At 48.4% G+C, this 26,613-nt stretch overlaps 1 protein-coding gene and 1 pseudogene across 1 annotated transcript in view; one reads left to right on the forward strand and one right to left on the reverse strand.

Moving 5' to 3' along the window:
• The window catches only part of PDE2A (phosphodiesterase 2A), a 394,708-nt gene that overhangs the window by 188,569 nt on the left and 179,526 nt on the right, over positions 1-26,613 (forward strand). The window contains exons 4-5 of the mRNA XM_040339780.1: positions 20,142-20,251; positions 20,682-20,737. Coding sequence (XP_040195714.1) covers positions 20,142-20,251; positions 20,682-20,737 — 166 coding nt within the window. The remainder of the gene's footprint in view (positions 1-20,141; positions 20,252-20,681; positions 20,738-26,613) is intronic.
• Positions 17,229-17,357, reverse strand: LOC120930029 (annotated as a pseudogene).

Below are 26,613 nucleotides of genomic sequence, written 5' to 3' on the forward strand. Positions count from 1 at the left end.
TTCAGTTATATTTGATGGTGACCATTTGTGGGCTGCAGTCTTCAAGTCATTTCACAGATTTTCAATGGGGTTTGAGTCTGGGCTCTGACTAGGCCATGCAAGGACATTCACCTTTGTCTCCTCCAACCACCTCATTGTTCTGTGTGCTTTGGGTCATTGTCATGTTGGAAGGTAAACCTTCTTCCCATTGACAACTTTCTGCCAGCAGAGGGCAGCAGATTTTCCGCAAGAATTTGACGGTATTTTGCCCCACCCATTGTTCCTTCTTCCATAACAAGATATTACCCCCCCCCCCCCATAACAGAATATTACCACCCACCATAACAGGATATTACCCCCCCATAACAGGATATTAACCCCTATAACAGGATATTACCACCCCCCCCCATAACAGGATATTAACCCCTATAACAGGATATTACCACCCCCCCCCCATAACAGGATATTTCCACCCCCCCATCACAGGATATTACCACCCCTATAACAGGATATTACCACCTCCCCCATAACAGGATATTACCCCCCCATAACAGGATATTGCCCCCCCTATAACAGGATATTACCCCCCCTCCCATAACAGGATATTACCACCTCCCATAACAGGATATTACCACCCCCCATAACAGAATCTTTCCACCCCCCCATAACAGGATATTACCACCTCCCATAACTGGATATTACCACCCCCCCCCCCCCATAACAGGATATTTACATTACACAGCACCCTGCACCTCTGGACCCCTTTACATTACACAGCACCCTGCACCTCTCGACCTCTTTACATTACACAGCACCCTGCACCTCTGGACCCCTTTACATTACACAGCACCCTGCACCTCTGGACCCCTTTACATTACACAGCACCCTGCACCTCTCGACCTCTTTACATTACACAGCACCCTGCACCTCTCGACCTCTTTACATTACACAGCACCCTGCACCTCTGGACCCCTTTACATTACACAGCACCCTTCACCTCTGGACCCCTTTACATTACACAGCACCCTGCACCTCTAGACCCCTTTACATTGCACAGCCCCCACAGCTCTGGGACAGCTTTACATTACACAGTACACTGCACCTCCAGATGCCTGCATGTTACACATACCCCCCTACAGTGCAGACCCCCTCTACAGTACAGACCCCCCTCCTACAGTGCACAGAACCCCTAACAATACAGACCCCCCCTACAGTGCAGATCCCCCCTTAAGACCCATGATGTGCCTCAGAACACACACCACAGAGAGCCCGAAGTAGTGGCTTTGCACCCAAGCCAGTCGGCACATCTGGGATCAGCACAACGTTCTCATTCTCCTGCATGCACAGCACTGTATAGACATAAAGGAGGAGGGGAAGGCGGCTTCACTCTGCTTGGCTGATCAGAGCCCTGACCATGAAGAGATCGTTGCGCCGGTCCCAGATGTGCGGCTTGACGCCCACAAACCCCCCGCCCTCCCCCCCCCCCGGAAAGCCACTACCTGCTCGGGCACTCCAAGTGTGTTCTGCCGCTGTTAAACCTGCGGCGCTGTCTCCTTTCAGTCGCGGAGGGCGGGGGGGAGGGCGCTGACCTGACACTAGGATGACCACATTTCCAAACTACAATTCAGGGACACCCTCCCTTCCCAAAAATCAGCTTGTGCTGCAACGAATCACAGCACAGAGATTGGACACAAGAGGCGGGATTTATGATTTCTCCAATCACAAGCAGAGGGCGGGGATTGTGCTCCTCCAGGCATTCCCAGCCAGGACAAGTACTGTCAGTGAGTAAAGCGGTGATGTGGCGGCCTTTTTTTGGGGGCATCAGATTGGCCCATTGGGCAATCCGGGACACGTGGTCACCATACCTGACACCCCCCCAATGTGTATAACCCGGTGCGGCCCACCCCCCCCCCTGCCCCCCCATTAGTGCGCCACTGAGTTTATTATATGTCACTTTAGCGCTACATCCCATCCATCCTGGTCCCCCTAAAGCCTGAAGGACAGTAAACTGGCCCTTTGTTCAGAAAGTTTGGAGACCACTAGAGGAACCGAGTCTGAGAAAGTTCTAGGGGCAAGTGCTAGGTACACGGCCCACCTGGATTTTTTTTCCGAGCAATGCCGGAGTTTCCCTTTATCACGGCACGGTGTTATCTGCGATACGGAAGCGGCTCAGGATTTGCAGTCACATCTGCTCAAATCTGTAGAAATCTGACCTGGAGGAGATGGTTCTTCCTCTCAACAAACCTGGAAAATTCACCTTGAAAACGTGAGTCAGAGAACTGGGGGGGATCTGCGGTGGAGTTGGCCCCCGTAATGTATTCAGACAGGTGTTTGGTGTTGAGTGTGGCGTCTGATGACAGGGTATCTTCTGTGGCGGTCCCCAGTGCGCCATTCGGAGTTCTTCATGTCACGGGCAGCTCCACGGCGGCAGCGGCAGCAAAGCCTTGATATGTCAAGTGGAATTAGGGATGGCGGGATCGGAAGCTCAGGAAGGAGGAGAGGATGGCGGAGTGTAACGAGACGCGAGATGACGCCGCGATGTCAGCAGGGGAGCGTTTTACTGGCACATTGATCTGTCAGGACCGCTCAGAGGAAACACGGATTTCCGGGAATGTTCATCTCTGAGCGTCTGACGAATCCTTGGATCCTGAGGTTTTTAGGCTTTCCCCGCTATACAGAATTAAAAAAAACTTTATTAAACATATAGAATGTGATTGGGTGTTCTTTGCAAAGTGAAAAGGTTTTCAAAGAGTCCTAATATAGCAATGGGAATGGTTCCTTCCATGGGGCCAACCCCCAAAGGGGCCACTGTAGATTTAAGAGGTTCTTTCCCAAAACAGGGGCAACCAGGCACACAGCAACAGTCTATTCACTCCGGCTCAGTAAACAGTCTTGGGAAGTGCTCTCCAAACTGCAGCCCAGGGGCCAGATGTGGCCCTTTGCTTGCTTTGGGCACTATTTCTCCCACTGTCACCAATGATGGGGCACTATTCCTCCCACTGACATCAATGATGGGGTACCATTCCTATCACTGACACCAATGATGGTGTACCATTCAGTGGCGGCCCGTCCATAGGGGGCGCCTGGGCGCTGCCCCCCCCACCCCAAAGCCACAAAAAAAAAAAAGGTTCTTTAAGTGTTTGGGGCGGGCTCCGGGCACAGTGCAGTATTAAAGCATCACTGAAGCGTCATGCCAATTCTGCAGGCAAGACGTTTCATTTGCAAGGTTTTTTTTAGCTCTGTGGCGCGGTGCATGGCGCCTCTCCAGCCACTTACATCAGGTCCTGAGCCTCTCCAGCCACTCACTTCTGCTCTGCTAGGAAATGGGCAGTGGGGAGGCTGTGTCACTTTCAGTTTCGGTTCTCTGGCTCCAGGACTCGGAGGTAAGTAAAATATTCCTAATATAACTCTTTATTTATTCTTAAACCAGTGTCTGTCCAGTGTCCACCCCATGCACATACAGCAGCACCTTGTGCTGTATGTATTGTCAGCTTGTGATCAAGTGGAGAGTGGAGAGAGGGGGGGGCATGCTTCACCCAACAATATGTGCTGCAGCCTTCATTACACATCTCCTGTGTGTGAGGTCTCCCTGCTCTGCGACCTACAGCCGTGCTTTACAAGTCTCTTATCTCTCTCTCTCTCTGCCTGTCTCTCTGCCTGTCTCACTCTGTCTCTGTTTCTGCTGACGTAAATGTGCAGGAGGCAGTCCTTAAGTGGTTAAAGGGATTAGTTAATGAGCTCATGTTAATTAGGTCTGGTCATCGGTGTATTTTCAGAGTAATATGAGCAGAATGTAGGACCCTCCTCTTTTGGTGTATATAAGAGCCTGTATTCCTCAATAAAGATTGTGATTCTTGCTTGAACCTCATACAGAGCCTCGTCTTGTATTTGGGGGAGAATTATTCGTATGGGTTGCTTCTTCGGCTGATTGGAGTGTCGGTAGCTACCTTTGTTTTCGGAAAGGGAACGTCCTAAACGGCTTTAACCCCTTTCATACTCGGGGTGCCGTTACAGGATACAACAGTACTAAAGCGTAAAGTTGAATGCAAGTCCGGCCAACAATATATCTGCAGCTGCGAAGATGCTATAAAGAAGGAATCCAGCGTCATTGTAGAGTCATTGCGACGTTCTCTTATCGTCTCCTGAAAGCCTCTTAGACTGGGCCCGCAACAGACTGGCGGCTCGTACTGCGGTCTGCCTAACGCGATAATATTATCTGAGACATATTTTCCTCTCCGTTGTCATCACCGCGCTTACCCACCAAGAGGAGAGCGTGACGAAACTTTCATCTCGCACTCCACGAGCTGGAGGCAGAACAAAGCTCGCCGGGAGTTTAAAATTAAATTCGAACGTCGAGCTAATTGACTCAGGGAAGTTCAAAATTACATTTCACAACTGCGCGAAGGATTCACGAGTAGTTTGCAGGAAATTCATAAACCAATGGGCTTATAGTGGAGAGATCTTCTCCCCCCCCCCCCCTGTTATCCAATCCCCTTTTCAGCTTGGCTTGAGGCCAAATAAAAATGTGCATCTGGACCAGCACCTTGGTCATTGCCTGACTTGACCCTTGCTTGGATAACAGATACATTGCTGACTGCCACCCGCTTGACCCTTGCTTGCATAACAGATTGCGCTTTATGATTGCCACCTGCCCAGACCCTTGTTTGAAAACAAATTACTCTCTCTGTCCTGACCCTTGCATGGATAATGGGTCACTGTCACTGATTGCTGCCTGCCCTGATCCTTGCATGGATAAGGGGTTGCTGTCATTGATTGCCACCTGTTCAGACCCTTGTTTGGAAAAAGGAGTACTTTCTCTAACTGCTGCCTGCCCTGATCTTTGCATGGATAATGGATCACTGTCACTGGTTGCCACCTGTCCAGCCGCTTGCTTGGATAATTGGGCACTTTCTCTGACTACTGCCCGCCCAGATCTTTGCATGGATAATGGGTTACTGTCACTGATAGACACCTGCTCAGACCCTTGTTTGGATAACCAAGTACTTTCTCTAACTGCTACCTGCCCTGATCCTCTTTTGGACAATGTGTTTCTGTCACTGTTTGTCATCTGTCCAGACCCTTGTTTGGATAACTGGGTACTTTCTCTGACTGCTGCCTGCCTTGATCCTTGAATTTATAATGGGTTACTGTCACTGATTGCCACCTGTCCAGAGCTTTGTTTGGATAATGCAGTACTTTTTTTTACTGCTGCCTATCATAACCCTTGCATGGATAATGTGTTACTGTCACTGATTGCCACCTGCCCAGACCCTTGTTTGGCTAACCAAGTACTTTCTCTAACTGCTGCCTTCCTTGATCCTTGTTTGGCTAATGTGTTACTGTCACTGATTGTCACCTGTCCAGACCCTTGTTTGGATAATTGGGTACTTTCTCTGACTGCTGCCTGCCCTGATCCTTTCATGGATAATTGTTTTTTGTGACTGATAGCCACTTGTCCAGATCCTTGTTTGGATAATGGAGTACTTTCTCTAACTGCTGCCTGCCCTGATCCTTTCATTGATAATGGGTTACTGTCACTGATAGCCACCTGCTCAGACCCTTGTTTGGATAAAGGAGTACTTCCTCTACCTGCTGCCTGTCCTGATCCTTGCATATATAATGGCTTACTGTCACTGATTGCCACCTGTCCAGAGATTTGTTTGGATAATGCCATACTTTCTTTTGCTGCTGCCTGCCATAAACCTTGCATGGATAATGGGCTGCTCTCACTGATTGCCACCTGCCCAGACCCTTGTTGGCTAACCAAGTACTTTCTCTAACTGCTGCCTTCCCTGATCCTTGTTTGGATAATGTGTTACTGTCACTGATTGTCACCTGTACAGACCCTTGTTTGGATAACCGGGTACTTTTTCTGACTGCTGCCTGCCTTGATCCTTGAATTGATAATGGGCTACTGTCACTGATTGCCACCTGCCCAGACCCTTGTTTGGATTAGGCTGGGTTCACACTACGGTTTTCCCGTCCGTCAGCCGCATACGATTTATATGGAAAACCGTATGCGGCTGAAACGGACGGGAACGTATGGAACCGCACACATGTGCGTTTTCCATTAACATTAATGTTAAAGGAAAACGTATGCGTTTGCCATACTGTTTTAAAAACGACCGCAAAACCGTGGTTGAACACGGTTTTGCGGACGTTTAAAAAACGTTTTGCCAGCAAATCGTATGCACCCGGATGCATCTGAGTGCATACGATTTGCAATGCATTCTCTATCTATACGTTTTCCCGTCCGGGCCCGTACGTTTTCAATACTGAAATCGTATGCGGCTGACGGACGGGAAAACCGTAGTGTGAACCCAGCCTAACTGAGTACTTTCTCTAACTGCTGCCTGCCTTGATCCTTACATGGATAATGGGTTACTGTCACTGATTGCCACCTGTCCAGAGCCTTGTTTGGATAATGCATTACTTTTTGTTACTGCTGCCTACCATAACCCTTGCATGGATAATGGGTTGCTCTCACTGATTGCCACCTGCCCAGACCCTTGTTTGGCTAACCAAGTACTTTCTCTAATTGCTGCCTGCCCTGATACTTGCATGGATAATGGGTTACTGTCACCTGTCCAGACCCTTGTTTAGATAATGCAGTACTTTATTTTTCTGCTGCCTGCCCTGATCCTTGTTTGGATAATGGCTTACTGTCACTGATTGTCACCTGTCCAGACCCTTGTTTGGATAACTGAGTACTTTTTGACTGCCCATTGCAGTGATAATTGCATGGATAATGGGTTACTGTCACTGATTGCTACCTGCTCAGACCCTTGATTGGATAAAGTTGTACTTTCTCTAACTGCTTCCTGTCCTGATCCTTGTATGGATAATGGGTTACTGTCAATGGGTGTCATCTGCCCAGACTCTTGTTTGGCTAACCAAGTACTTTCTCTAACTGCTGCCTGCCCTGATCCTTGTTTGGACAATGTGTTACTGTCACTGATTGTCACCGGTCCAGACCCTTGTTTGGATAACTGAGTACTTTCTCTGACTGCTGCCTGCCCTGATCCTTTTTCATTGATAATGGGTTGCTGTCACTGATAGCCACCTTTCCAGACCCTTGTTTGGATAAAGGAGTACTTTATATAACTGCTGCCTGCCCTGATCCTTGTTTGGACAATGTGTTACTGTCACTGATTGTCACCTGTCCAGACCCTTGTTTGGATAACTGGGTACTTTCTCTGACTGCTGCCTGCTGTGATCCTTATATGGATAATGGGTTACTGTCACTGATTGCTACCTGTCCATACCCTTGTTTTGATAAAGAAGTACTTTCTCCGACTGCTGCCCGCCCTGATCCTTGTATCGATAATGGGTTACTGTCACTGATTGCCCCCTGTCTGTACCCTTGTTTTGACAAAGAAGTACTTTCTTCCGACTGCTGCCTGCCCTGATCCTTGCACGGATTATGGGTTACTGTCACTGGCTGCCACCTGTCCAGAGGCTTGTTTGGATAACTGAGTACTTTCTCTGACTGCTGCCTGCCCTGATCCTTGCATGGATAATGGATTACTGTCACCTGTCCAGACCCTTGTTTAGATAATGCAGTACTTTCTTTTTCTGCTGCCTGCCCTGATCATCCTTGCATGGATAATTTTTTTTACTGAAATGTTTGCGTTCCATAAACTGTTGCGCCGCTAATATCGTGTGGCGGCTTCTCATCCTCGCCCATCTGGAAGGTGCGGGTCTCTGATCCTTTGGTTAGAGGAAAGGCCGAACCCACAAGTAGAGTAGACTTGGATCGGTCGGATCGGTTGTGAGGAAATTCGGTGGTATTTATACAGGAGCTGCAATAGAAGTTATTGTGTTTTTTATTTTATTTTTTACATATCAAAATTCCATTTAAGCGGTTAAGCAGCAGATCAGGCCTGTGCTTGTGACTTCCCCCCTGGGCCGGGGGGGGAGTTTTTTTTCCCCGCGAAGTTGTCCTATTTTTCAGTCTCTAATAAGACTAAATAGTTGAGAGCTGTGAAGAGCGGAAATCACGGGGCCCACAAAAAAAACAGGTCAGCGTCTCCCTGAATGGATTCTTCTCCTCCCTTCATGGCGGGGGGACAACAAAGAGGAGTCATTAGAGCCGCTCTACTCCATGGAGACCTTTGTGTCACGTCTACCTGCACAGTGTCCTCCAGGACTGGCACTGCCGCTTTAATTGGTCTGTTCTGTGGGGGCCCCACGACTGAATCCCACCCCGCCGATCACTGATAAAAGACGCTTCAGATGTACGGGGGGGGGGGGGGAAAGAGCAGAAAACTCCAGTAATGCCTCGTACACACGACCGGGTTTCCCGACGGGAATACTGCGAGGAGAGCTTTTGGCCGGGAATCCTAGGCCGTCATCAGGAATTATGGGGCCCCTTACACAGCTTCAGGCATGGGCCCTCCTGGAGCAGAGAACCGGGGGAGAGGGGGGGGGGGCCCTTTACAAAAAAATAAGAAATAAAGAAAAATATATATAAAAAAGGGACCTCTGGGCCCTTTAATAAAACGGAAAAAAGAAATAAAAAATATATATTTATTTATTTTTTAAAAAGGGGGGTTGCCATCTGGGGACCTCTGGGCCCTTTAATAAAAATAATATATATATGTATGTATGTATGTATGTATGTATATATATATATATATATATATATATATATATATATATATATATATATATATATATACTCAAATTATTTTTTTTTATAAAAAGAAATTACAAAAAAAAGGGGGGTTGCCATCCGGGACCTCTGGGCCCTTTAATAATAATAATAAAAAAAAGAAACCTCTGGGCCCTTTAATAAAAAAAATATATATATATATAAAATAAAATAAACATTTATAAAAAATAAAAAAAAGGGGGGTTGCCATCCTGGGCCCTTTAATAATAATAAAAAATATATATATATAAACAAAAAAAAAACATTTATAAAAAAAAAGGGGGGGTGAGCCCTTTAAAAATAATTATAATATAAACAACAAAAATAAACAAAAATAAAATAAATAAATAATTATATATAAAAAATAAATAAAAAAAAAAGGGGGGTTGCCATCTGTGGGCCTCCGGGCCCCTGGGAACCTCCGGACCCCTAAAAAAAAAAAAAAAGGGGGGTTGCCATCCGGGCCCCTGGGGACCTCCGGGCCCCTTACTGGTGTACTGCCTGTACCCCCCTGATGGCGGCCCGGGCCGGGTGTATGCTCCTCGCAGTTTTTCCGACGGGAAAACTGCCCAAAAACCGCCGGGCAAAAAAAGAGAACCTACTCTCTTTTTTCCCCGCCGGGATTCTCGGCGTGTGTACGAGAAAACAGGCCATTTTTGGCAGTTTCCCCGTCGGAAAAACTCAGATGTAGCGTAGACACACGGCCGGCCGGAGCGTAGATTCCCGGCCAAAAGCGCTCGTCTGAGTTTTCCTGTCAGAAAACCCGCTCATGTGTACGGGAGGGCAGGGCCTCGATTTTCCCGTCGGGAATTGCAACGGACCTTGACCCGTCGGGAATCCCGACCGCGTGTACAGGGCATACGAATAATAGGAACCGCGGATTCCAGGGGCCCCTGTGAATGTAGGAGGTCATTAACCACTTAAGGACCGCCGCACGACAATATACGTCGACAGAAGGGCGCGGCTGAGCACAAGGGCGTACATGTACGTCCCCTTTAAGAACCCAGCCGTATATCGCCAGCGCACAGGTCTAAAGCTCCGTGACCGCGCCCGTGGACCCGATCGCCGCCGGTGTCCCGTGATCAGAGCTGAAGAATGGGGAGAGGTGAGTGTAAACAAACCTTCCCCGTTCTTCTCTGTGGCAGTGTCACTGATTGTCTGTTCCCTGATGAACGACGATCAGTGATGTCACACGTCCAGCCCCGCCCCCTACAGCAGAAAACTCCAGTAATGCCTCGTACACACGACCGGGTTTCCCGACGGGAAAACTGCGAGGAGAGCGTTTGGCCGGGAATCCTAGGCCGTCATCAGGAATTATGGGGGCCCTTACACAGCTTCAGGCATGGGCCCTCCTGGAGCAGAGAACCGGGGGAAGTGGTTAACCCCTTCACTGCTATTGTCATTTTCACAGTAATCAGTGCATTTTTAGAGCACTTTTCGCTGTGAAAATGACAATGGTCCCAAAAATGTGTCAAAGGTGTCAGATGTGTCTGCCACAATGTCGCAGTCACGAAAAAAATTGCTGATCAAATACCACCAAAAGAAAGCTCTATTTGTGGGGGAAAAAAAGGACGCCAATTTTGTTTGGGAGCCACGTCGCACGACCACACAATTCTCAGTTAAAGTGACGTAGTGCCGAATCGCAAAAAGTGGCCTGGTCCTTAACCTGCATATTGGTCCGGGGCTTAACCGGTTAAAGGGCCAATCAGCAGAAAGCTGATATTTCATACCTGTCAGACCTTGTTCTCTGGTGAGAGGTGGCGGTGTGTCCCCCAATTTCTAAGCACAGATCCATCAAGCTGACCCATCATTCCCCTAAACGGCCCTGATAGGACAGGTGACAGGAGCGACCGGCGCCCATCCCAAGGCCATTTAACCACCTCTTCAGCGCAATTCTGAGTAAAGGTTGAAATATTTGCTTTTCCAACAATCTCCTTTTTTTTTTTTTCATCTAAATTCTTTTACTTCCCAGAGTATCAAATCCTTCTCTCCGCTATTATCGGCTGAGCGGCGGCGAATCGGTTGCCATGACGATAGATTCTGAAGTTTCCCTCTCTACCTGGAGGAAAATCATAGAGTTAATGCTTCTCCTGCAACGCTCGTGGTACTTTCAGGCCACTCGTCCAAAATTAGGAGTGCAGGGGCGTTCTGAAGACGCGGCGTCCGTACTTGGGGGGGGGGGGGACTTAGGCGCGATTTTCTTTAGGTGGGGGCAGGGGGGAAGGCTGTGTCCAGACACTACCTATCTATATTGGGGAGGGCGAGGAGTGAAGTCATGTGACCTATTGGGAGACAATGTAACAAAGTGGACCTGTCCTGAAAGTGGAAATGTGGGAAAAGGAAACATTGTATCCATCCATTGGGCATGTGTCTTCTTCTGGAATCTTGGTGTGCTTTGTGTATTATGTGAGACTTCCTGAAATAAAGACCGCCCACTACTCTCTCTCTACTTGTGCAGGGGGACTGGTCTTGTCTCCTCCCCCTCCTTTAGTTTTCTGTATTGAGTGGAGCCTTATTGGCCCCTCCCACAACTCTGCTCTCTCTCCTTGTGCAGGGGGACTGGTTTTTTCTCCACCCCTCCTGTAGATTTTCTGTAGTGGGTGGAGCCTGCTGGGCCCCTCCCACAGCTCTACTCTCTCTCCTTGTGCAGGGGGACTGGTCTTGTCTCCGCTCATGTAGTTTTTTTAGTGGGTGGAGCCTGATAGGCCCCGCCCACAGCCCTGCTCTCTCTCCTTGTGCAGGGGGACTGGTCTGGTCTCCGCCCCTCATGTAGTTTTTTTTTAGTGGGTGGAGCCTGATAGGCCCCTACCACAGCTCTGCTCTCTCTCCTTGTGCAGGGGGACTGGTCTTGTCTCCGCTCCCTCCTGTAGCTTTTCTGTAGTGGATGGAGCCTGCTGGCCCCTCCCACAGCTCTGCTTTCTCTCCTTGTGCAGGGGGACTGGTCTGGTCTCCGCTCCCTCCTGTAGCTTTTCTGTAGTGGATGGAGCCTGCTGGCCCCTCCCACAGCTCTACTCTCTCTCCTTGTGCAAGTGGACTGGTCTTGTCTTCGCCCCTCCTGTAGTTTTTCTGTAGTAGGTGGAGCCTGCTGGGCCCCTCCCACAGCTCTGCTCTCTCTCCTTGTGCAGGGAGACTGGTCTGGTCTCCACTCCCTCCTGTAGTTTTCCTGTAGTGGGTGGAGCCTGCTGGCCCCTCCCACAGCTCTGCTCTTTCTCCTTGTAAAGGTGGACTGGTGTGGTCTCTGCCCCTCTTGTAGTTTTTCTGTAGTGGGTGGAGCCTGCTGGGCCCCTCCCACAGCTCTACTCTCTCTCCTTGTGCAAGTGGACTGGTCTTGTCTTCGCCCCTCCTGTAGTTTTTCTGTAGTAGGTGGAGCCTGCTGGGCCCCTCCCACAGCTCTGCTCTCTCTCCTTGTGCAGGGAGACTGGTCTGGTCTCCACTCCCTCCTGTAGTTTTCCTGTAGTGGGTGGAGCCTGCTGGCCCCTCCCACAGCTCTGCTCTTTCTCCTTGTAAAGGTGGACTGGTGTGGTCTCTGCCCCTCTTGTAGTTTTTCTGTAGTGGGTGGAGCCTGCTGGGCCCCTCCCACAGCTCTACTCTCTCTCCTTGTGCAGGTGGACTGGTCTGGTCTTGGCTCCCTCTTGTAGTTTTTTTTAGTGGGTGGAGCCTGTTGGGCCCCTCCCACAGCACTGCTCTCAGCACAGGCCAAATACAGCACAGTGATGATGTCACTGCTACCTTTTGCAAGGTTATATATCAGTTTACAAAGGCATTTGGTGTATTTAATTTCTTGGTTGGTGTTGTGGAATGTATTAAAATGAAAGCTTCTGTGCCCGGAGTCCCGCTTTAAGAACTTGTACACATGTGCCCCCTCCCCCCCTCCCCTGAAAAGTACAGCTGCCCAGTTACTTTTGCCTGGCAGTCAACAGTTGGCAAAAAGACTTATGGTATGTACCTGATATTTTTGAGCTGGTTTGTTTTTTAAATTCATCATAACGAATGTTTGTAATTGTTACGAAAAGTTAACGAACCTAGCAAAAATTCGTATTTAATCCAAATTGAATTTCGGAAAACGGATTGCGAAATACGAACTAACGGGCTACAAACAAACCCGGCAGGAACTCAGCACAGCACAGCACAGGGATGGTGGGAGCCCCTCACAATGAACACAGCACAGGGATGGTGGGAGCCCCTCATAATGAGCACAGCACAGGGATGGTGGGAGCCAGTCTTAATGAGCACAGGGATGGTGGGAGCCCCTCACAATGAACACAGCAAGGGGTACAGCCCCAGGTGGAACTTTATGGACCTTGCTTTATTGGTGATGATCAAACATTCCCATAGACACCCTCCTAAACCTTGTGGACGGCCTTCCCAGAAGAGTTGAAGCTGTTATAGCTGCAAAGGGCGGGGCCAACTCAATATTGAACCCTACGGACTAAGGGCCAGATTCACGTAGGGCAGCGGCGGCGTAACGTATCGTATATTTTTCATCGCAAGTGCCTGATTCACCAAGCACTTGCGATGAAAACTGTGCCGGCGGCCTCCGGCGCAAGGCGGGCCAATTCAAATGGGCATGTGCCATTTAAATTAGGCGCGCCCCCACGCCGGACCTACTGCGCATGCTCTGTTTCTTAACTCCCGCCGTGCTTTGCGCGCCGTGACGTCATTTTTTCGAACGGCGACGCGCGTAGTGTAATTCTGTATTCCTGGACGGCTTACGCAAACGACGTTATTTTTTAAATTTCGACGCGGGAACGACGGCCATACTTTAGACAGCAATACGTTTGCTGACTAAAGTTACGGCACCTAAAACGACGCCTAACTTTGCGACGGGAAACTAGACTAGCGGCGACGTAGCGAACGCGAAAATCCGTCGTGAATCGCCGTAACACCTAATTTGCATACCCGTCGCTGGTTTACGACGCAAACTCCCCCCAGCGGCGGCCGCGGTACTGCATCCTAAGATCCGACAGTGTAAAACAATTACACCTGTCGGATCTTCTGGCTATCTATGCGTAACTGATTCTATGAATCAGTCGCATAGATAGAAACAGAGATACGACAGCGTATCAGGAGAAACGCCGTCGTATCTCTTTGGTGAATCTGACCCTAAGACTGGGATGCCATTAAAGTTCATGTGCGTGTAAAGGCAGGTGTCCCAATACTTTTGGTATTATAGTGTGTGTATTGGGGTCGGCAAGAGGTTAAAGTAATTTCTAGCTAAAAAAATAATAAAAAATACTATTTTAGAATGTGTGTGAATGGACGGTGCGGGGTCCCGGCTAATGGAGGCTCTATGGGAGTCTCTGGCCTCCGTCCTCTATGAAGTTATTAAGTTAGTTATTTATAAATGTACAAGAACGTAGCAATGCCAGCCACTCTTTTATGATTGGCCACCCCCTCGCTGACTGCGTCCTCCGCTCTGTACCAGCAGGTGTAATGAGGAAGAGTAGATCCGCGTTCTGCGCTCACCCTTCGACCTCCCTTTTAAAAGGTTGAAATGGTTGAAATGTTTCATATTCCGATGCGGCGGCAGCGGCGGCGGCGTTCAGAGACGAACGTTCTCTCCTTTTAATTGGTGTTTACAGCAACAAAGGTCAGCCAGCTCCGGCTTGGCACGCGGGCGGGCGAGCTTACATATGTCCGAACGCCAGGAGGGGAGGGCACGTCCTTGCCAACTCTCCGCGCAGCTTACAGCGCCGGCATAAAGTGATATTTTCATCCGCGCAGATTAACCGTTGTTTATACAGCGGATGAAAAGAGCGTTGTGGGAAAATTACATTTTTAAATGTTTCCATTAGAGCCGGGCTTTTATCGAATGTGACCGGGGTCCAAGCCATCTGCAGTTAGTACAGCGGGCGCTCCGCCCGTACCGCTGTGACTGCGACACCAAGGGGGCTGTTTATAACAAATTCACATCGCGGCCAGAAAACTGCACGTGCCGTCCTTCCGTGTCACTTATCCACCATTCACTCTTCCCACCATGAATAAGACTGAGGCTGTTGTGTGAATAGAGAAAAATCGAGTGTTCTTAGAATATTTTGTCTTCGGATCGAATGTTCTTGGGGTAGTTTTTTCCTCTTTGTTTTTTCTCTAATGTTCGAATGTTTTTTGGGTATCTCCTCCTTGGATCGAATATTACTAGAGTAGTCTCTCTTCTGATCGAGTGTTCTTGGGTATTTTTTCCTCTTAGGTTCGATTGTTTTTAGGGTATTTCTCCCTTGGATTGAATATTACTAGAGTATTTTGTCTTCTGATTGAATGTTCTTACAGTATTTTATTCTCATGCTCAACTGATTTGAATTTTTTAAATGGTTAGGGTTAGAGGGTTAGGGTTAGATGGTTAGGGTTAGGATTAGAGGGTTAAGGTTAGATGGTTAGGGTTAGATGGTTAGGGTTAGATGGTTAGGGATAGGGTTAGATAGTTAGGGTAAGGGTTAGATGGTTAGGGTTAGGGGGTTAGGGTTAGATGGTAAGGGTTAAATGGTTAGGGTTAGAAGGTTAGGGTTAGATGGTTAGGGTTAGAGGGTTAGGTTTAGGGTTAGATGGTTAGCGTTAGATGGTTAGGGTTAGATGGTTAGGGTTAGATGGTTAGGGTTAGAAGGTTAGGGATAGTTAGGGTAAGGGTTAGATGGTTAGGGTTAGGGGGTTAGGGTTAGATGGTAAGGGTTAAATAGTTAGGGTTAGAGGGTTAGGGTTAAATGGTTAGGGTTAGGGTTAAATGGTTAGGGTTAGAAGGTTAGGGTTAGATGGTTAGTGTTAGAGGGTTTAGGGTTAGATGGTTAGCGTTAGATGGTTAGGGTTAGGGTTAAATGCTTAGGGTTAGATGGTTAGGGCTAAATGGTTAGGGTTAGTGTTAGAAGGTTAGGGTTAGATGGTTTCGTGTTGGGCTGATTGGACATCCACCTGGTGACACCCGCCATGCCGGTCACAGGCCTGTACATGGGACAGCAGGGCAAGCATGGTAAGAGGGGGTTCAAGATACTTTCTGGCCACAGCGGCTGGGGAAAGTGACACCTGAAACCAGAAATAATTGTATACACGTTGTGGCTAAGCGAGATCAGTCAATGGAGGTTCCCTTGTCTATCTCCCCTCTACCCGGTGACACCCACCATGCCGGTCCCAGGCCTGTACATGGGACAGAGGAGCAAGCATGGTAGAAGGGGGTTCAAGATCCTCCCTGGCCACAGCGATCTCGGAAAAAAGAACCTAAATCCAGAAGTGATTTTCTACACTTTGCTGCTAAGGGAGAACAGACAATGGACCTTCCCTGGTCTATCTCCCCTTCACCTGGGGACACCCACCATGCTGGTCCTAGGCCCGTACATGGGACAGCGGAGCACGGATGGTAGGAGGGGGTTCAAGATCCTCCCTGGCCACAGTAGTCGAGAAAAGTAAAACCTGAAACCAGAAGTGATTTTCTACACTTTGTGGCTAGAAGAGATCAGTCAATTGACCTTTCCTGGTCTACCTCTCCTCCACCCGGTGACACCCGCCATGCCGGTCCCAGGCCTGTACATGGGACAACGGAGCAAGCATTTTTCTTTTTTTTATATTGAAAAGCCTGTGGCGTGCAAAACACAACCCAAAAACTTCACCCAGTGCAGGAAAAAATGTGCACACGCATAAAGAGTGATACACAAAAAACTGTGACGGGTGCAAACGTCAAATGGCCCTCCGAAAAGGGCCCAACCCTGATCCCCCGGGGCGTTAGGCTTCTGGCAGGGACTAAGGTAATCTGTGGTCCATGCAGCCGAAGCCGACACAGACCCAACATCCTTGGAGGGCCTGCCGAAACAGAACCCTCCTTGGTGAGGCTCCCCCCGAAGGGAGACCCCATGAGAGCAGGCGAACTAAGCCAGAAGGCCATGTCCGCCTACTCCCAAGACGTTCAGGGCTGGCCCGAGGACCGGCACCCTACTAATCACACATAAAGGTGTACAAAAGTGCACCAACAAAAAGAAGACAAAAACGTGACAAACACAGGGGGTAAAATAAAAAAGAAAGTAGGGGAGAAGGAAGGTGGGAGATGTGAGTAGAAAGTGACGATCGTGCAATACGATGGCCGGCCCTCCGGCCAGGAAACAAAAATTCCCCTGGTCCTAGCCAAAAGGCTCGGCCCTAGAGGCAGGTGTTAAAAAGCGTGTTGTGGAGATCATGACCAAAGTGCCATATGGTAAGTGCCCCTCAAACACTTGTGCAAGGTATGGCACCCCTGGACTGCCACTCCAGGGGCACTATCTCCACAGGACCCTGACCCCCGGCCCGTTGATCCCCGTTGACCCCTGTCAGGGTCTGTTGACCCCCGGCTCAACGAATCCTGAACCCCCGGACCAGCAGCACCCTTCCCAGCCAGGAAGGTAGGAGTTCAGAGAGATCGGGGAGAGCCCACCTCAGCAGGCTACTCCCACAACCCCCATCCCTCCCACCTAATCACATTCGGGAAATACTAACCGCTCCTCCCGACAAAAGGAGGAGCATGGGTTCTCTCCCAGACAACTGACCGGGGCAGGCACCACCAAATCCAGGGGCCCAGCCCTCCAGCTTCGACCTCATGCCTCTCCGTCCAAATCAGAAGGCTTCCACCTCCACGCCAGCAGGCTTAGCGTCCGCCAACCGCCATCCCTTTACACCTCGCCGTGTACTCAGGACGGTTAGCATAGCACCACCTACTGGCAACTGATAAGAACAGATACTACACTTGATCTTGGCCAAAAGGCCGCAAAGCGATAAAACGGAGCAAGCATGGTAGAAGGGGGTTCGAGATCCTTCCTGGCCACAGCAGTCAAGTAGTAGTTTTTTTTCTCTTTGTTTTTTCTCTAATGTTCGAATGTTTTTTGGGTATCTCCTCCTTGGATCGAATATTACTAGAGTAGTCTCTCTTCTGATCGTGTGTTCTTGGGTATTTTTTCCTCTTAGGTTCAATTGTTTTTAGGGTATTTCTCCCTTGGATTGAATATTACTAGAGTATTTTGTCTTCTGATTGAATATTCAATTGAATATTCTTACAGTATTTTATTCTCATGCTCAAATGATTTGAATTTTTTAAATGGTTAGGGTTAGATGGTTAGGGTTAGATGGTTAGGGTTAGATGGTTAGGGTTAGATGGTTAGGGTTAGATGGTTAGGGTTAGAGAGTTAGGGTTAGGGTTAGATGGTTAGGGTTAGATGGTTAGAAGGTTAGGGTTAGATGGTTAGGGTTAGATGGTTAGGGTTAGATGATTAGGGTTAGGGTTAAATGGTTAGGATTAGAGGGTTAGATGGTTAGAAGGTTAGGGTTAGATGATTAGGGTTAGATGGTTAGGGTTAGGGCTAAATGGTTAGATGGTTGGGGTTAGAAGGTTAGGGTTAGATGGTTAGGGTTAGATGGTTAGGGTTAGGGCTAAATGGTTAGATGGTTGGGGTTAGAAGGTTAGGGTTAGATGGTTAGGGTTAGATGGTTAGGATTAGAGGGTAAGGGTTAGGTGGTTAGCATTAGATGGTTAGGGTTAGAGGGTTAGGATTAGAGGGTTAGGGTTAGATGGTTAGGGTTAGATGGTTAGGATTAGAGGGTTAGGGTTAGGTGGTTAGCATTAGATGGTTAGGGTTAGAGGGTTAGGATTAGATGGTTAGGGTTAGATGGTTAGGATTAGAAGGTTAGGGATAGTTAGGGTTAGATGGTTAGGGTTAGAAGGTTAGGGATAGTTAGGGTTAGATGGTTAGGGTTAGAAGGTTAGGGTTAGATGGTTAGGGTTAGAGGGTTAGGGTTAGAAGGTTAGTGATAGTTAGGGTTATATGGTTAGGGTTAGAAGGTTAGGGATAGTTAGGGTTAAATGGTTAGGGTTAGATGGTTAGGGATAGTTAGGGTTAGATGGTTAGGGTTAGAAGGTTAGGGATAGTTAGGGTTAGAAGGTTAGGGATAGTTAGGGTTAGAAGGTTAGGGATAGTTAGGGTTAGAAGGTTAGGAATAGTTAGGATTAGAAGGTTAGGGATAGTTAGGGTTAGGGTTAAATGGTTAGGGTTAGTGTTAGAAGGTTAGGGTTAGAGGGTTAGGATTAGAGGGTTAGGGTTAGATGGTTAGCATTAGATGGTTAGGGTTAGAGGGTTAGGGTTAGAAGGTTAGGGGTAGTTAGGGTTAGGGTTAGATGGTTAGGGTTAGAAGGTTAGGGATAGTTAGGGTTAGGGTTAAATGGTTAGGGTTAGAAGGTTAGGGATAGTTAGGGTTAGGGTTAAATGGTTAGGGTTAGTGTTAGAAGGTTAGGGTTAGAGGGTTAGTGTTAGAAGGTTAGGGTTAGATTGTTTCGTGTTCAGCTGATTGGACATCCACCTGGTGACACCCGCCATGCCGGTCCCAGGCCTGTACATGGGACAACGGAGCAAGCATGGTAGAAGGGGGTTCGAGATCCTCCCTGGCCACAGCAGTCAAGGAGCCAGCCAATGAAAGTTCCCTGGCCTATCTCCCCTTCACCCGGTGACACCCGCCATGCCGATCCCGGGCCGTAGATGGGGCAGCAGAGCCTGAGAAGCATGGCAGGAGGAGGCAGGGTTTGATTAACATCTCCCCAGATTTCGATTGGCTTTGGCACTCAGTTTGGGGTCCGAAAGCTTCCTTAGGGTTTCTCTAATCCCGGCTAGAACCCAGACCATCCCTACCCATAATGCCCATCTCTCAGATCATTAGCCAGGACACCCCACCCCCCCGGGGGGAGATGAACCCTTCACACACCGAGCCGGCACTGTCTATTAGTCGTTTGTGATGAGTCCGGGGCGGAACGATCCCGATCCGTAATTTTTTAATGATAAATAAAATCGGCGCGCCGGAATGAAACATAACAAAGCCCGAGCCGGCTCCATCGTAAGCGGAGCGGCCCGGAGCAGACAACGCACGCCATGCGATGTTAATTACATTTATCCCCCCGGGACCCGGCGCCGAGCCATTTACAGGTGATGAATTAGCAGCGGATCTGCGGCGTGAATAGAAAGGGGAAGGGGGTGTGTGCTGCCTGCAAATGTGCAAAACCAAGATTGTGGGGGGGGGGTTGATGTATGAACTGTCTCCGGGGGGGGGGGGGCAGTGAAATGTTTACTGACATCCCGATTGTAATGATTGTCCCCGTCTCTTGGGAATCCTACAGTGGTGGGGGAGGGGGATTGTATGTACAACCAGAGTCCACACAACCAGCTATACTGTGCTCATAGCAGAGGGAGAGATACAAAGTAACATTGTTTATAAACATTGATCAGACCGGAGATAGAGAGATACAAAGTAACATTGTTTATAAACATTGATCAGCTGGAGATAGAGAGATACAAAGTAACATTGTTTATAAACATTGATCAGACAAGATATAGAGAGATACAAAGTAACATTGTTTATAAACATTGATCAGACGGGAGATAGAGAGATACAAAGTAACATTGTTTATAAACATTGCTCAGATGGGAGATATCAATGTGATTGATGATAAAGCCACGACATTTGGATCTTATAGATTCTGGATTTCTTTCTCACTTTTTCTTCACTTTTTATCTTTCAGGGATTCAGTTTTGCTCCGAAAACGGATAGAATGCAGCGGCCTGACCCCCTCCGAGCTCCTGGGACAGCAGATGAGCAGCCTGGCCGCCCCGCTGCCCCCGGACAAACAAGGTCAGTCTCCCAGATCATGTAGTCCCCGGCCCCCTGGTGGGCCAGAGCGGTACTGCTGGTGGGGTTGTCCGGCAATGGCTCTTTCCGTGACCTGTCCTAGGGTGACTACACTCAGTCACTTTACTTACCTACAGAGGAGCAGCGTTGTCACCCTTGGACAGGACTACAGAACACCTCCCCCCCATGTAATGGAGAGAGCAGGAGGTGAAGTCATAGCACACTTCCTGTCCTGGGGTGACAATGCTCACTTACCGAACAAAATCCCAAATTTTGGGTTGTCACCGATCTGGAGCAGGGGCGAAAACCTTGCTTTAAGCAGAGCTTGGCTTCTTGCTTACAGGCCCCGCCCCCCCCCAGGCGCCCCCTAGTGGACAGAAGTTGATATTGTAATTCCTTATTTCCTGATCACTGTCCCTCTTTTGTGTTGCAGTTGTGATCGTACCGCTTATAGAGCAGGAGAGTGGGCGTGTCCTGTGTGTCATACTGGTAAGTACCGCCCACTAGGCACCTCTTCATATTTATTCAGCAAGGTGGGTGGAAAGAGGACGAATTTTAATGGCCTGCATTGGGGCGAGCCGGGGGGAGTTTTTTTATAATTTTCTCCCCACAAATAGAGATTTCTTTTGGGGGTATTTGATCACCTCTGCGGGGTTTTTTTTTTTGCGCAACAAATAACAAAAGACCGAAAATGTTGAAAAAAATAATACTTTTTTCTTTGTATACAATTTTGTAAATAAGTACGTTTTCTCCTTCACTGACGGGCACTAATAAGGCGGCACTGATGAAGTGGCACCAATGAGGTGGAACTGATGGGCACTGATGATGGGCACTGATGGGCACTGATGAAGTGGTAACAATGAGGTGGCACTGATGGGCACTGATAAGGCGGCACTGATGATAGGCACTAATATGCAGCACCGATGGGCACTCATAGGCAGCACTGATGGCCACTGATAGGCGGCATTAATGGGCACTCATACGCAACACAGATAGGTGGCACTGATGGGCACTTATAGGCGGCACTGATGGGTACTTATGGGTGGCACTGATAGGTGGTGCTGATGGATACTGATGGACACTAATGGGTGGCACTGATGGACACTGATAGATGCCACTGATGGGCATCACTAGTAAGGTGGCACTGGGAGGCATTATTACTGGGCACTGACTGGCACCATTTGTGAGCACTGATTGGCATTGATTTTGGGCACAGATTGGCATCCCGGGTAGCATACCTGGTGGTGATCAGTGTTGGCATCCCTGGTGGTCCTAGGTGGGCATCCTCGGGGGGTCTGTGCTGATAATCAATCAGAACAGACCCCCCTGGTGGTGATCACTGTTGGCATCCCTGGTGGTCCTAGGTGGGCATCCTTGGGGGGTCTGTGCTGATAATCAATCAGCACAGACCCCCCCTGTCAGAGGAGGAGCCGATCGGCTCTCCTCTCCTCGCGTCTGTCAGACACGAGTGAGGAAAAGCCAATACGTGGCTTTACCTATTTACACCGAGATCAGCTGTGATTGGACACGGCTGATCACGTGATAAAGAGCCTTCATCAGAGGCTCTATACCGAGATCAGTGTTGTGGTGTGTCAGACTGACACACGGCACCACCGATCGCCGCTCCTGCACGCCCCCCACGGCATTTGCCGGCTGTTGTCATATGAGGTCTGGTCAGGATAACGGAACCTTCACCCGGCCGTCATTTTGCTACAGGCCGGGCGGGAAGTGGTTAAACCAAACTCTAGGCCCCAATCGCACCCCCCCCCCCCAAAAAAAAAAACATCCATCCTATAGTATGTTATGCATTATTCTGTTTCAAATGCCGCTTTATTCCTTGACATGCCTCATTAGACCCAGGCTGCCTGGACAGTATGGTCACTTGCTTACTTGCACCATCCACAGGCAGCCTAACTCTCCACTAAGACAGAGAAGTTGAATCCAGCACTATTTTACTTCCGCTACTTGCGGTACAGAGGATGTTTTTTCCAGGCTGTGAAGTGTAAGAAGACAATGACTTTCCTAGGCCCTGTGTATGTAAATAACTAACGCTGACTGCGGGAACATGGCAGAAGTGGATAGGGTCTAGCTTAGGACTAAACTAACTAGTGCTAAACAGGAGGGGAGGACAGAAGAAGATACCAAAATCACATTAGTAAAAAAAATTGTAGATGTCAGCATACAACAACAACAAAAAATGATAACCTAATCCTAATGCATGAAAAATACATGAACGTGGGGCAGAAAGGGGATTACTGCAGGGTGTGGTGACACCTCCTCAGGGTGGACCCATGACACCGTGCACTCACAGTATGTCCTCAGTCTGATGCAGAGCATCATTCAACACAAAAGATAGAGGACATCTTGTGGTGGGAGGACATCTTGTGCTGAAAAGGGATTACTGCAGGGTGCGGTGAGACCCCCTCAGGGGTGGACCCATGACACCGTGCACTCACAGTACATCATCAGTCTAATGACATCTTGTGGTGAAAAGGGATTACTGCAGGATGTGGTCACACCTCCTCAGGGTCAGGTCCATGATACCGTGCCCTAACAGTATGTCCTTGTTCTGATGTAGGACATCAATCATTAGAGAAGATGGAGGACATCTTGTGGTGAAAAGGACTTACTGCAGGGTTTAGCGACACCCCCTCAGGAGGAGGGTCCATGACACTGTGCACTCTCAGTACGTCTTCAATCTGATGACATCTTCTGCTAAAAAGCGATTACTGCAAGATGGCGGTGACACCCCTCAGGGGTGGGTCCAGCAGAAAGGGCATTCTTAGTATGTCCTCAGTCTGATAACACCTTGTGGTGAAATGGAATTACTACAGGGTTTAGTGACACCCCCTCAGGGGCGGGTACGTGATACTATGCACTCTCAGTATGTCCTCAGTCTGAAGACCTCTTGTGGTGAAAAAGGGATTACTGCAGGATGTAGTGATACCCCCCTCAGGGGCGGGTCCATAACACCATGCACTCGCAGTATGTCATCAGACTGATGAAGGACATCATTCTATAGAGAAGGCTGAGGACATCTTGTGGTGAAATGGAATTACTGCGGGGTTTAGTGACACCCCCTCAGGGGCGGGTACGTGATACCGTGCACTCTCAGTATGTCCTCAGACTGATGAAGGACATCATTCTATAGAGAAGGCTGAGGACATCTTGTGGTGAAATGGAATTACTACAGGGTTTAGTGACACCCCCTCAGGGGCGGGTACGTGATACTGTGCACTCTCAGTATGTCCTCAGTCTGAAGACATCTTGTGGTGAAAAAGGGATTACTGCAGGATGTAGTGATACCCCCCTCAGGGGCGGGTCCATGACACCGTGCACTCGCAGTATGTCCTCAGACTGATGAAGGACATCATTCTATAGAGAAGGCTAAGGACATCTTGTGGTGAAATGGAATTACTGCAGGGTTTAGTGACACCCCCTCAGGGGCGGGTACGTGATACCGTGCACTCTCAGTATGTCCTCAGTCTGAAGACATCTTGTGGTGAAAAAGGGATTACTGCAGGATGTAGTGATACCCCCCTCAGGGGCGGGTCCATTACACCGTGCACTCGCAGTATGTCCTCAGACTGATGAAGGACTTCATTCTACAGAGAAGGCTGAGGACACCTTGTGGTGAAATGGAATTACTGTGGGGTTTAGTGACACCCCCTCAGGGGCGGGTACGTGATACTGTGCACTCTCAGTATGTCCTCAGTCTGAAGACATCTTGTGGTGAAAAAGGGATTACTGCAGGATGTAGTGATACCCCCCTCAGGGGCGGGTACGTGATACCGTGCACTGTCAGTATGTCCTCAGACTGATGAAGGACATCATTCTATAGAGAAGGCTAAGGACATCTTGTGGTGAAATGGAATTACTGCGGGGTTTAGTGACACCCCCTCAGGGGCGGGTACGTGATACCGTGCACTCTCAGTATGTCCTCAGACTGATGAAGGACATCATTCTATAGAGAAGGCTGAGGACATCTAGTGGTGAAATGGAATTACTGCGGGGTTGAGTGACACCCCCTCAGGGGCGGGTACGTCATACTGTGCACTCTCAGTATGTCCTCAGTCTGAAGACATCTTGTGGTGAAAAAGGGATTACTGCAGGATGTAGTGATACCCCCCTCAGGGGCGGGTCCATGACACCGTGCACTTGCAGTATGTCCTCAGACTGATGAAGGACATCATTCTACAGAGAAGGCTGAGGACACCTTGTGGTGAAATGGAATTACTGCGGGGTTTAGTGACACCCCCCTCAGGGGCGGGTAAGTGATACTGTGCACTCTCAGTATGTCCTCAGTCTGACGACATCTTGTGGTGAAAGGTGATTACTGCAGGGTGTGGTGATACCCCCCTCAGGGGCGGGTCCACTCGCAGTATGCCCTCAGACTGATGAAGGACATCATTCTATAGAGAAGGCTGAGGACATCTTGTGGTGAAATGGGATTACTGCGGTGTTGAGTGACACCCCTTCAGGGGCGGGTACGTGATACCGTGCACTGTCAGTATGTCCTCAGTCTGACGACATCTTGTGGTGAAAAAGGGATTACTGCAGGATGTAGTGATACCCCCCTCAGGGGCGGGTCCATGACACCGTGCACTTGCAGTATGTCCTCAGACTGATGAAGGACATCATTCTACAGAGAAGGCTGAGGACATCTAGTGGTGAAATGGAATTACTGCGGGGTTGAGTGACACCCCCTCAGGGGCGGGTACGTCATACTGTGCACTCTCAGTATGTCCTCAGTCTGACGACATCTTGTGGTGAAAGGTGATTACTGCAGGGTGTGGTGATACCCCTAACGGGCGGGTCCACTCGCAGTATGTCCTAGACTGATGAAGGACATCATTCTACAGAGAAGGCTGAGGACTCCTTGTGGCAAAAAGAGATTATTGCAGGGGGACATCGCTGGAGGAGAGTTGAATATTGCAGCTGCTGAGGCCATTGTCGAAACCCCAAACTTTCTACCTTGGAGCTGAGATAACCGGCAGAGGTCGCCGTGCCATGAACACAGAAAGGAGCTGAGGATACTCGCCACCCCATTATAACATGTCACGTTGGCGGTCGCGGCGCTCCTCTATCCAGCGGTTTGATCACATTAATTAATTTGGACTTAGAGCCGGGATCAGTCGCTCGGAGCCGGTTCTCATCAATCTATAATCCTTTTAATGATGACTTTAATTATCTTCCTCCTCCTCTTCCTCCTCCTCCTCCTCCTCATTTTGTCTTTTGTCATTCCGCCCTCTGAAATAATGAATCATTTATTACATCCGTCTCAATCCCAGGAAATGTCAGAAGCGTATTTATCTATTTTTTTATTAATAGTGATAATAAGCAAGGGCGCACAGCGGGGGAACCCAATCAGACCTCACCCCCATGTTCCTCTATGAAGGGCGCCCCCTCTAGGCTGGCGTGGGGATTTTGGCCTGGAGGACAATCGCATCCAACGGGGTTCTTTGGTATGGACAGTTTAGTGTGTGCCGTCAGGGCCGCCGTCAGGGGGGTACAGGCATTACACCTGTAAGGGGCCCAATGATCGCCCCCCCCCCCGTTTTTTTTTGTCTGACCCCCCCCCCCCCACCTTTAGCTTGAAGCTCCAAAACGCTGTAGGAGAATTAAATGAGTCCCTATGGAGAAGGTTCACCTCTCCACTACAAGTAGCCCTGAAGCCAAACGCCTGCTGGATCTCTAAAAAAAGTTCTGGAGCTTCTTTTTTTTTTTGGAGCTCGAATCGGCCAGATTGATGCGTTTTTAATTAAATAACGCTTGATTTGAGCATTTTTATTTATTTTTTTGCGTGTCCTGTTGTGCGTTTTTGAGTGTTTTCCTGCTCGAATGTAATAATTAAAATACAAATAATAATCATGAATTAATAATAATAAAAAATAGTAAAAATGAAATAAATAAATAATATAAATAATAATAATAAAAAATAATAAAAATTAAATAAATAATATAAATAATAATAATGAATAAATAAATAAATAATATAAATAATAATAAAAAATAGTAAAAATAAAATAAATAAATAATATAAATAATAATATTAATAAAAAATAATAAAAATGAAATAAATAAATAAATAATATAAAGAATAATAATAAAAAAATTATAAAAATGAAATAAATAAATAAAATAACCCTAGCTCCGACCACCCAGGGAAGGTGAAGTGCTGGGCTTTCTTAGCGAAATTACTTGCTGCAGCTGCCAGGGAAGGAGCATTGCTGGGATTTCTTAGGGAAATTACTTGTTGCAGCTGCCAGTGAGGGTGCAGTGCTGGGCTTTCTTAGGGAGGTTAGTTGCTGCAGCTGCCAGGGAAGGAGCAGTGCTGGCCTTTCCTAGGGAGATTTCTTGCTGCA

This window comes from Rana temporaria, chromosome 2 (genome assembly GCF_905171775.1).
Source record: "Rana temporaria chromosome 2, aRanTem1.1, whole genome shotgun sequence".
NCBI lineage: Eukaryota > Metazoa > Chordata > Amphibia > Anura > Ranidae > Rana > Rana temporaria.